Genomic DNA, 12147 nt, shown 5'->3' with positions numbered 1-12147 from the left:
GCATTGCTGATATAGAGCTGAATTAGGTTCATGTGAACATAGTTTACATTTCAAAGCTCCAACTATTCTCCATGCTAAACTTATCAGACAGTTGTCAAAAACAGAAATATGTTGCTCAACTGCTTTTGCGTCATTTCTTACACTTGTCAGTCAAATCTTTTTGGTCACTTTATCTTGACGAGGGCAAGCCAAAGTGACTTACAAGTAAACATTTTTAGATGTGTCCCTGTTCCTGCCCCCAAACTTTGCTCTTATTCTACTTGCACCTCCTTTCCTGGTGAAACACTTACCAAACACACACTGAGTTCCCAAAAAAAGCCTATTATTATTATTATTATTATTATTATTATTATTATTATTGAAACGTTTATGCTCTTACTTCACAGAAGACTTGTTCTTGAAAGAGCCAGCAACCTACCAGATCTTACCACAGATAGCGTTAAACTTCTGAATGGAGGGGCAGTTACAGCAATAAAAGGGTTAACCCGACACCTTTCAGCTTTAGCCTCAAATCTCAGTTCAGGAGGTTTCATCAGTGCAAGTAAAACTGAAGGAAACAAGAGAAGAGCAGGATGGGAACTAAATGTTATGTTAGAAGAAGTGTTACAAAGGACAAGTCACTATTTAAAAGAGATTTTTGACCAGCATTTTAAACAGATTGTTCAAGATACCAAGGTGTCCTTTAGAAGTCAAGGGAACATGTACTTCAAAGCAAACCTGTATCAAATTCAGCAACACTCATCTCCACATGTGTGCGAATCAGTGTTCTACCACACCACAATTTCAAAGCATAATTTAATCTTTTGTAGTATTTTATTGTAAAAAGTGAAAGTGACAAGATTCATCCACAAGTGACAAGTGCTCAATACTGGTGAATGGGGAGCGTGTGTGTGTGTGTGTGTGTGTGTGTGTATTATGTATTATGTATATGTATACATGTGTGTGTGTGATTTGCAATGATAACGACCACAGCAGCAATAAGGTATTAATAAAGCATTGGTATTTTATCTCTCCCTCCCCTCACCTGGAGACACAGAGTGTTCAATAAAAGGGCACCCCATGTCTTTTCCTCATTGTCAATAAGACCAAAAGCTTTCCTCCTTTCTAAGAATAGAAGGCAGAAGTGCAGGTCTTTTTTGTTGTTAAATTGATCAAGGGTGAGAGCATAAAGTGTAATTAGATATGCTTAAACGTAGCAGTAAACCACTTTCAGACCCTCCACATGTTCCTGTTTTCCAGGGACAGTCCTGGATTTAACCAAGCTGTCCCGGTTTCTCATTTGATCCCAGAATGTCCTGCTTTTTCTTAGGTAAAGGTAAAGGGACCCCTGACCATTAGGTCCAGTCGTGGCTGACTCTGGGGTTGCGGCGCTCATCTCGCTTTATTGGCCGAGGGAGCTGGCGTACAGCTTCCGGGTCATGTGGCCAGCATGACTAAGCTGCTTCTGGCGAACCAGAGCAGCCCACGGAAACGCTGTTTACCTTCCCCCTGGAGCGGTACCTATTTATCTACTTGCACTTTGACGTGCATTTGAACTGCTAGGTTGGCAGGAGCTGGGACCGAGCAACCGGAGCTTACCCCATCGCAGCCACATGACCCGGAAGCTGTACGCCAGCTCCCTCGGCCAATAAAGCAAGATGAGCGCCGCAACCCCAGAGTCGGTGACAACTGGACCTAATGGTCAGGGGTCCCTTTACCTTTACCTTTATTTAAAACGTACAGAAGCCCAGTCTTGAATCTATATCAAAACCTATCCACCCTAACAAAATTGCCCCAACACATTCTATATTATCCACTATTCTTTCCCCATTGCAAAACTAATACGTTATCAAGAAACCATATGAACTTTCTATTTAAGTAATATGGACATATTTTATGTTTGGCTATCATAGGCTTTGCTTCATGCCTCCACAGAAAACATAGTCCACAATTTCATATTAACTTCATTTTGCAAACCTCAAGTGTTTTCCTCCATTTGCAATCTGGCTAGGCTTCAGCCCTGAAGCAAAATTTCAGGTGGCTGTGGTCTAACCATTAACTTTGGCCTGGAATAACTTGAATTACAAACCAAACAGACTGTGAATGGAATATCTTTAAAAGTGCAGTAAGTGTACAGCTTGGGAATCTGGTTTTGTTCTTCGGAATTGAGCCTGCAGACACACTTTTGAACCACTCTTTTGGGGCATTCCAAAAATGAATCATTATTCACAGACAGGAAATGCAGGTGCTACATTAAAGAACTGCAAAAAGAGTCAATTGAACTGAACAATAAAGATTTATTGCTCATACGTTTCTTTAAAAAGCAACACACACACACACACACACACACACACACACACACTAACTTCCGTGTGTTTTCTGATTTAAAACACATCATACTTTGGCTTCTTAACCACCTTCAGTAATATGCTTCCAGAAATTTGACAGCTACTTACTTATGAAGTTTATGACCACACATAATTTCTCGGTACTTAACCTATGAAAAAGCCATAAATATAACCATGTATATAATGTGCACTTTAATCAGTCATACCTTAGTATAATGCTAAAGCCTAATCTGTAAACATTAATATTCTCAGAACACAGCATCATGCTAAAAAAAATCTAGGTCAGATCTTAGCGCTATGCATTGACTTCCGCACATGTCTTATAGGGAATGTACAAATGTGAAATATACAAAAAAGTAAGAAATAAACATAATGGTATGCACAAAAGCTAACATTTTGGGGTCAGGATACCTGACAGGTGTTTCATAGAATCACAGAATCATAGAAGATACCCTGAGGGTCTGCCCAACTAGCAGACCCTCTACAATGCAGGAATCTCAGCTAAAGCATCCATGACAGATGGCCATCCAACCTCTGCCTAAAAACTTCCAAAGAAGGAGAGTCCATCATCTCCCATGGGAGTCCATTCTCTTACTATCAGAAATTTCTTCCTGATGTTTAGTCGAAATCACCTTTCTTGTAACTTGAATCCATTGGATTCAAAACAAGCTTGTTCCATCTTCCGTGTGACAACCCTTTAGCTATTTGAAGATGGCTATCATATCACCTCTCAGTCTCCTCTTTACCAGGTGGTGGTTGTTGTTGTTGTTGTTGTTTAGTCGTTTAGTCGTGTCCGGCTCTTCGTGACCCCATGGACCAGAGCACGCCAGGCACTCCTGTCTTCCACTGCCTCCCGCAGTTTGGTCAGACTCATGCTGGTAGCTTCGATAACACTGTCCAACCATCTCGTCCTCTGTCTTCCCCTTCTCCTTATGTCCTCCATCTTTCCCAACATCAGGGTCTTTTCTTCTCATGAGGTGGCCAAAGCATTGGAGCCTCAGCTTCATGATTTGTCCTTCCAATGAGCACTCAAGGCTGGTTTCCTTAAGAATGGAAAGGTTTGATCTTCTTGCAGTCCATGGGACTCTCAAGAGTCTCCTCCAACACCATAATTCAAAAGCATCAATTCTTTACCAGGTTAAGGTAAAGGTAAAGGTACCCCTGCCCGTACGGGCCAGTCTTGACAGACTCTAGGGTTGTGCGCCCATCTCACTTAAGAGGCCGGGGGCCAGCGCTGTCCGGAGACACTTCTGGGTCACGTGGCCAGCGTGACAAGCTGTATCTGGCGAGCCAGCGCAGCACACGGAAATGCTGTTTACCTTCCCGCCAGTAAGCGGTCCCTATTTATCTACTTGCACCCAGGGGTGCTTTCGAACTGCTGGGTTGGCAGGTGCTGGGACCGAGCAACGGGAGCGCACCCCGCCGCGGGGATTCGAACCGCCGACCTTTTGATCGGCAAGTACTAGGCACTGAGGCTTTTACCCACAGCGCCAGCCGCGTCCCCTTTACCAGGTTAGGCATACCCAATTCCCTCAACTGTTCCTCATAAGGCCTGGTTTCCAGACCCTTGATCATCTTGGTAGGCTTCCTCAGCACACATTGCAGCTTGTCAATATCCTGTTTAAATTGTGATGCCCAGAGCTGGACACAGTATACCAGTTGTGGTCTGACAAAGGCAGAATACTATTAGTTTCCTTGACCAGGACACTACACTTCTGTTAAGCCTTTATGTGCTGGCTGATACATCAGCAAGTTTAGTATAATAGCATTAAACATCAATGCAATATTAAGCATATAGATGTTCCCATTGATTATCGAGCCTAGCGGTGCTGCCACTTTAACTAATGGTTCAGGTTCCTGTTTGGTCAGAAATGCAATGGGAATGCTTGTTTTGTTATTGTTTCTTTTTATTTGAGGCTACATTTTTCTCGCTTGCTCCATCCAGGTGTGCAGACTATATAAGACCGTAACTCATGTTTTCATCCCCCAGGGATTCTGTGTTATAATTAACCTAATTTCCAATGGTTAGGCATCAGAACACTCTCCATGCCGTTTGGCAACATTCAACTGGATCAAAGGCAGTAAGCATGTTGCCTTTTAGATGCCAAGATGCTTTCCTTCCTTTCACTTGAATTCAGGCACTAACAACAGGCTGCAGCCCAGCCACTAACACCAAGGGGAGGCATATTTTCAAACCATGGAAAGAGTAAGCTGAAATAATAATTTCATTCTATTTTGTTCCAGCTGTTAAATCTTGGCAACACAGCTAATCTCCCAACTCATGCTGATTTTCAGTGCAATACTCAGAACACTTTATTATTGTTTCTTATTCAGATGCAACCATTTTTAGCTTCCCCTAATTAGGTATTTGCAGCTAACAAGTGGTCACAATTATTATTATTATTATTATTATTATTATTATTTCTTTTTTAAAAAAAACCAGCAACATTTGTGTTGCACGCAGACAGAAATGCAGTTTGGAGGGCAAAACACAAGAAAAAGGCAGGAAAAGGTTGAGCCGGTCTTTACAGCTTGATGAGCATCAGTGGAATAATAACACCACAGTTGTGAAGAAAGATTGAACTGGTTCCCAAGAAAGGGGAAGCTGGCTAACACAAGAAAGTCAGGTACAGACACAGCACCAAACCTGAAAATGGCAAGGTCCAGTGGGTCATTACTATTCCATATACTGCACCAAAATCTGGTCTTGTCCATCTTACAATGTTAATATTTTATAGTTATGAGGCAGTGCTGTGGTCTAAACCACGGAGCCTCTTGGGCTTGCATATCGGAAGGTCGACAGTTCGAATCTGCTCGATGGTGTGAGCTCCCGTTGCTCTGTCCCAGCTCCTGCCAACCTAGCAGTTTGAAAGCATGCCAGTGCAAGTAGATAAGTAGGTACCGCTGTGGTGGGAAGGTAAATGGTGTTTCCATGCGCTCTGGTTTCCATCATGGTGTTCCGTTGTGCCAGAAGCGGTTTAGCCACGTGACCCAGAAAGCTGTCTGTGGACAAACGCCGGCTCCCTCAGCCTGAAAAATGAGATGAGTGCCACAACCCCATAGTCACCTTTGACTGGACTTAACCATCCAGGGGTCCTTTACCTTTTAATTTTTTTACCTGCACAACTAGCAACCCACCAACCAAACGCCAGTGTGGTGTAGTGGTTAAGAGCGGTAGTCACGTAATCTGGGAAACCGGGTTCGCGTCTCCGCTCCTCCACATGCAGCTGCTGGGTGACCTTGGGCCAGTCACACTTCTGTGAAGTCTCTCAGCCCCACTCACCTCACAGAGTGTTTGTTGTGGGGGAGGAAGGGAAAGGAGAATGTTAGCCGCTTTGAGACTCCTGAAGGGGAGTGAAAGGCGGGATATCAAATCCAAACTACTACTCTTCTTCTTCTTCTTCTTCTTCTTCTTCTTCTTCTTCTTCTTCTTCTTCAAAAATCTGCAGCAGCCCACCTGGAGCTCAGTAAACCATCAGTTTCTGCCACCTCCCTGGGACTGCAAAAATACAGGTATTGTCAAACACCTAAAAGGCCACAACATGTGCTGGCTACTGGCTGTATTTGGCTGGGTGCATTTCAGAGTTATACAGGCCTGATTTAGATCTATGTGTAACCAGTTTTCCTTAGCCAGTACGAGAAGGAAAAAAATGTAGCTGCGGAATCAATCTTTTTGTTGGCTTGGGTATGAGTTCCTACCCCCCCCCCCAAAAAAAAATCCACAGAAAAAAAGGTTGAAAAATAGTTGTAGCGTGTGAAAGAAACAAAAAAAGCAGAAGTTGTGTGGTATACAGCAGCAGCAGCAAGCAATGAATTCCTTTGGTACTCCCTACTGCGGATTGGCACCCCCCCCACACACACACCGTGGGGACGTGGGTGGCGCTGTGGGTTAAACCACAGAGCCTAGGACTTGCCGATCAGAAGGTCGGCGGTTTGAATCCCCGCGACGGAGTGAACTCCCTTTGCTTGGTCCCTGCTCCTGTCAACCTAGCAGTTCAAAAGCACGTCAACGTGCTAGTAGATAAATAGGTACCACTCCGGCAGGAAGGTAAACGGCGTTTCCGTGCGCTGCTCTGGTTCACCAGAAGCGGCTTAGTCATGCTGGCCACATGACCCGGAAGCTGTACGCCAACTCCCTCAGGCAATAAAGCGAGATGAGCGCCGCAACCCCAGAGTCGGCCACGACTGGACCTAATGGTCAGGGGCCCCTTTACCTTTACCTTACTACAGCAAATGGAATCATATACCGCAGCGGGCCAGGTCTCTAAGAGTAGAATTAGTAGCTGAATGAAGATTGAGCAACCACAATGCAGGAAATTCCTCTCCAGTTGGATTTCCAAGGCAGAGGGGGGAGGGAAGAGACATAGCTCAGTGGTAGAACATCTCCAAGTAGAGCTGAGAGACAGCCCTTGTCTGAAACTCTAGACAGTCACTGCCAGCCAGTGGAGACAGTACTGAGTTAGATGAACCAATGGGTCTGACTTCTTATTAAGGCCACTTCCTATGTTCGGCATTTATCTGATAGTGGTAAGGCTAGTAGAGGCTGCTAAGAGTTTCTTTAGGTACAGCTGGCAGATGAGTCATGTTTGCAAACCCTCCAATTGTTCCTATTTTCCAGGGACGGTCCCAGGGCTGGAACCAAATTTCTGAAGGGCCTTAATTGTCTTAGGAAGGGTTCCCCCCGCTATATAGATCCTGACAGATCTTCCAGACTCTCCATGCGTCCCTATTTTGCAATGACAGTCCTAGATTTACAGAAGCCATCCTGGTTTCTGATGATCCCAGAATGCCCCACCTTTCCTTAGGACATCCCTATTTTCACTGGAGACACGTGGGATGGTATGAGCCTCAATTCTATGAGCTTTCTTGATTTAGTGCAAGCACTTCATCAGAAATTTCACTAGTCTGCCACGGAACTAAGCCGTAACTAATGACATCATGCTGTGCGTTCTTAACAGAGTGGACCACGCTTCTAGTCTGCCATCGGGGTAGATGTCAATCCTGGCTTCTGAAAACCCAGTATGCATTTTTTAAAAAATATTTTATGAAGAATAAAATCAAGCTGCTTGATAGCCCCATGATTAAGAGGCAGGGTATTTAAATAAATTTAAATAAATTTGACATGGAGAATATAAAATAAAATAACAGATGGGAGAGATGTGAAACACAATACCCACACCAAAATCACATAATTTACTTTGGAGCCATTTTTCTGGGTGAGTCTTTTAAAAACTGTGACCAATTTATAAAACTTGGTTTATTATCTACAGTCCCACTGATTTATTAAGGTTATTTGCTATGAACTTTCAAAAAGATAACCTCCTCTAAAAGATTACAATACAACCTCTGTAAATAAGTAATGTCTGTTATTGTGGTGGTGGTGGGGGGGGCAAAGTGAGGGTTGTCATTGAGTACATGCTTACGTTTTAAAGAGGACTAAAGGCAATCAAACTGTCCAATCCAGAAAAGGAGTTTTAATTCACTTTATAATGGACACCTAAAGTTGAATGGAATGAGCACTGTGACCCAACAATAATAATAATAAAATCCTATGGGTCTAGGTGGATGTTTATACGATAAAATGTGAGAGCCACAACTCAAAAACTCATAAAATGAGTTTAAGAGGCCACCCTGCTCCTTCCCCAAATACCAAAGAGAACAAATATTTTCAATATCCAGGTCAAGGCAGAAACCCCCTAGTCAATTTACCCTTTGTTACTTGTACAAATCTCAACGTTAACCTAGATTTCCCTTCTGTTTAAAGCAGGAATGTTACCAAATATGCTGCTACCGCCAAGACCGTGTTGTCCACAATATTCACTACACCTAAAATTAAAACACACACATATATTGAGAGGGGGGCATATCTTTCAGCGATGCAATATTGGGAACTATGCATACCCATCTCAATATTTGCGACAAGGTAGGCTGCCTTCTTCCGGATGGTGGACTTAGTTCTGTCACTAGATACTTTTCAGAGCTCGGCAAGGATTTGGGTGCAAAAGTAATTTGGCTTAAGCCAATAAGGTCTTGGTACGCTGAACATTTACTCTCTCCACCTAGACACAGGGATTTTGTTCATCCAGAGACAATCACAACAATATGTGCTCATAAATTAAATACCATTTAGCTTTCATTTTACAGGTAAGAAACAGATATGGAGAAAACCTTTGCAAGCTTTCCCATAGCAAGCCAATGGCCAGGGTGGGCTTTGAAGGTGTGACTCACAGGTTCAGTGGTCTTGCTTAGACAATCAAATCTCAGATTAGTTTGCCAAAATATGAACAAGCTTCATGAACCGTCAACACAAATGTGGAAGCAAGTAGGAAGTAGCAGTTAGGCATAGCTTCCTCTAACATCTGAACTGAGAAACCGTGGCCAATAGCTACCACACAAGCTATAATATGATGACATAGTTTAAGATGGATTCATATTTTGGCTCCTTTGGAATCAAATAACCCTAGTTTCCCACTTCATATATAATGGGAAACTATGGTTAACTGCAGCTGCCTGACATTTACCTGCTCATTCAATGGGAAGAAGAAAAGTGATACAGGCAGGTGCATGAAGTTCATTCATATTCCAGCAAATCGGACCCAATTTTGATTGTCTGAACATGGCCAGTGTCTTATATCTTAGCCCGTCTGGCATCAAAAGGGCCATTTCAATCAGGGGGTAATACATCTGCTTAAAAAGCAAGTGGAAAGGGCAGCCAGAATGAAATAGAAACATCTTGTGGCAAAGTAAATAATCAAACCCTTGCTATAAAATCTCTCTCCCGGGAGAAATTGAATATTCAAATGCTCCGACAATGTTTGCACTGCAGGACAGAGATGCTAGAACACTGAGCTCAAGGAATAAAGTAAACACCACCTTGGCTTCTGGTGCCCACAGAGCTGCCTCCAAACAGCCCTCATTATTATAAACAGACATGAGCCATACTTTGGGAGATGTAATTTTAGCTCCCGTACCCATACATGAAACATTATGTGAACCCGTGGACACTATTTCTTTGAATCTCTATAAATAAAACATGCTGGCAACAACTCTGATTTAATCTTTGGCAGGCTTCCTCCCACGCTCTTTAAAAGCTTTGATTGCAACTCGTTCATGCTACTCTCCTTGACTTACTGGTATTTTTGCTGCTTCTTTTTTGCTGTTGCTTTTAGCCTTGTTGTATGCTTTTATACGGTAAGCTGCCCCAAAGGTTCAAAGTGAGTCAAGTGCTGGGCTATATAAATGTTTAAAAGTTAAATCAGGCATGTGGCAAGTCATTGGAAAGGCCCAAATCAAACTATTTTTCTTGAAAAGTTGCTATTGGTTAAATTGAGCTGGAGCATGTCAAAAACAAGAGAAGGCTAACAATATTATCATCACCATTATTTATTAAATCTACATACCCTGCAATGTTTCTGCAATGAAAATAGGGACATCAATAATAGTAGTAGTAGCAGTAATAATAATACCCTGCCCATCTGACTTTGTGGCCCCAGTCACTTTGGGCGACTTCCAACATATATAAAAACATAATAAAACATTAAACATTATAACAAACTTCACTATACAGGTCTGCCTTCATAAGTCTTCTAAAGGTTGTATAGTTATCTCCTTGGCTTGGGGGTTGCATAACTCCATACCTTTCAACATTTATCCATTGAAAATAAGGAGAATAGGCCTGGGATAAAAGGAATATTTTAGCCTGGCACCTGAAGTTATGTAATGAAGGCACTAGGTGAGTCTCCCTGGGGAGAGAATTCCACAAGTGGGGAGTCATGTCAGAAAAGGCCCTTTCTTGTGCTGTTACCCTCTGAAACATCTTTTATCTTAAAATAATGTTTATTAAATTTTCTATTTTACAAACAGAACAGACATTATCCAATGACTTCCCTCCCTCTCATTCCTTGGTTCATTTTATTTATCTTTCACAAAAACCATTTTTGCCAGTTCTCCATTTTTACATCCCTCAAACAATGATTACCCTGTTGATTTTATCTCAATGCTGCCAGCGTTTTCAGCTGTGTACAGTCATTTTCCATACAGTCACTAAATATTTTCCACTCTTCTTTAGATATATGTTCTTCTACCCTCTGTGCCTCTTGTGAAGGGGACACATGAAAAAAGGCCTCAGATGATGAGCCCAGGGTCTGGATCTGTTCATCAAGGCAGTCCTTCATGTTGGGATGTTTCACTTTTCATATAAATGACTACTGAGATGCATGTTGGAACACCATGATCCAGCTCCTATTCCACTTTAAAAATGTAGCTATGCACAGGATGCATATGTTTTCGGAGCTGAGGGCGATGAAACAATCGCTGAGACGGCTAGAGCGTCGGTGGCAGAAAACTCACTCCGAATCTGACCGGACACAGGTTAGAGCTCAACGTCGAGCCTACCAAGTGGCGATAGACTTTCTTCGCCGCCTCTATTGCATCTGCAGAAAATAGTAGCAGGAGACTCTTTCAGGTGGTCCGCAATTTAACGGAACCACCTTTACCACCGGGGCCTTGTAAAGACCCCAAGATCTCCTGCAACGATTTTGCAGATAAAATCACTCATATTCGGAAGGAGCTAGACACCACCGTGGGAGCAGGGCCGGGGCGGGAGAGTGCTAGAGCCCTGTCTGGTCAAGTTGCATGGAATCAATTTCAATCCGTTACCCCCGAGGATGTGGACAGGCTGCTTGGACGCGTGAAACCAACCACCTGTCTCCTTGATCCTTGCCCATCCTGGCTAATAAAAGCAAGCCGGGAAGGGCTGGGCGATGGGCTCTGCGGGGTGGTGAATGCTTCCCTCTGTGAGGGAACATTCCCAGATCCGCTGAAAGAGGCGGTCATTAAACCGCTTCTTAAAAAACCATCTTTAGACCCGGCCAGTATGGCCAACTATCGCCCAGTCTCAAATCTGCCATTCTTGGGCAAGGTGATTGAGCGTGTGGTTGCTGAACAACTCCAGGCACGCCTGGAGGATGCGGACCATTTGGATCCCTTCCAATCAGGGTTCAGGCCTCATCATGGGACTGAAACTGCCCTGGTCGCACTGGTTGATGATCTCCGGCGAGCTAGGGACAAAGGTGAGAGTTGTTTCCTAGTTCTGCTGGATCTCTCAGCGGCCTTTGATACAATCGACCATAACATCCTTCTGGACCGTCTAGAGGGGTTGGGAGCTGGGGGCACTGTTATACAGTGGTTTCGCTCCTTCCTCCTGGGCCGTGTTCAGAAAGTGGTGGTGGGGGATGAGTGTTCAGACCCTTGGGCCCTCACTTGTGGGGTGCCTCAGGGTTCTGTCCTTTCCCCCATGCTTTTTAACATCTATATGAAGCCGCTGGGAGAGATCATCAGGGGGTTTGGACTGGGTGTCCATCAATATGCAGATGATACCCAGCTCTACCTTTCTTTCAAATCAGAACCAGTGAAGGCGGTGAAGGTCCTGTGTGAGTGCCTGGAGGCGGTTGGAGGATGGATGGCGGCTAATGGATTGAAGTTGAATCCTGACAAGACAGAAGTACTGTTTTTGGGGGACAGGAGGCGGGCTGGTGTGGAGGACTCCCTGGTCCTGAATAGGGTAACTGTGCCCCTGAAGGACCAGGTGCGTAGCCTGGGAGTCATTTTGGACTCACAGCTGTCCATGGAGGCGCAGGTCAAATCTGTGTCCAGGGCAGCTGTCTACCAACTCCACCTGGTACGCAGGCTGAGACCCTACCTGCCCGTGGACTGTCTGGCCAGAGTGGTGCATGCTCTAGTTATCTCCCGCTTGGACTACTGCAATGCACTCTACGTGGGGCTACCTTTGAAGGTGACTCGGAAACTACAGCTAATCCAG

General features: G+C 44.0%; 1 protein-coding gene across 3 annotated transcripts in view; it reads right to left on the bottom strand.

Moving 5' to 3' along the window:
- The window catches only part of LOC309528823 (uncharacterized protein), a 154540-nt gene that overhangs the window by 24044 nt on the left and 118349 nt on the right, over positions 1-12147 (bottom strand). The window contains exon 4 of one of the 3 annotated variants that reach the window (XM_082216537.1): positions 419-547. The exons of the other annotated variants lie outside the window; for them this stretch is intronic. Within the exon in view, the coding sequence (XP_082072663.1) occupies positions 419-547 (129 nt within the window). The remainder of the gene's footprint in view (positions 1-418; positions 548-12147) is intronic. 3 annotated transcript variants of the gene reach the window in all.

This window comes from Podarcis vaucheri (assembly GCF_965113315.1).
Source record: "Podarcis vaucheri genome assembly, chromosome: 3".
In the NCBI taxonomy this organism is placed as follows: Eukaryota; Metazoa; Chordata; class Lepidosauria; order Squamata; family Lacertidae; genus Podarcis; species Podarcis vaucheri.
Note: the sequence above shows the minus strand (reverse complement) of the source record. Positions and strands in the feature narration are given on the sequence as shown.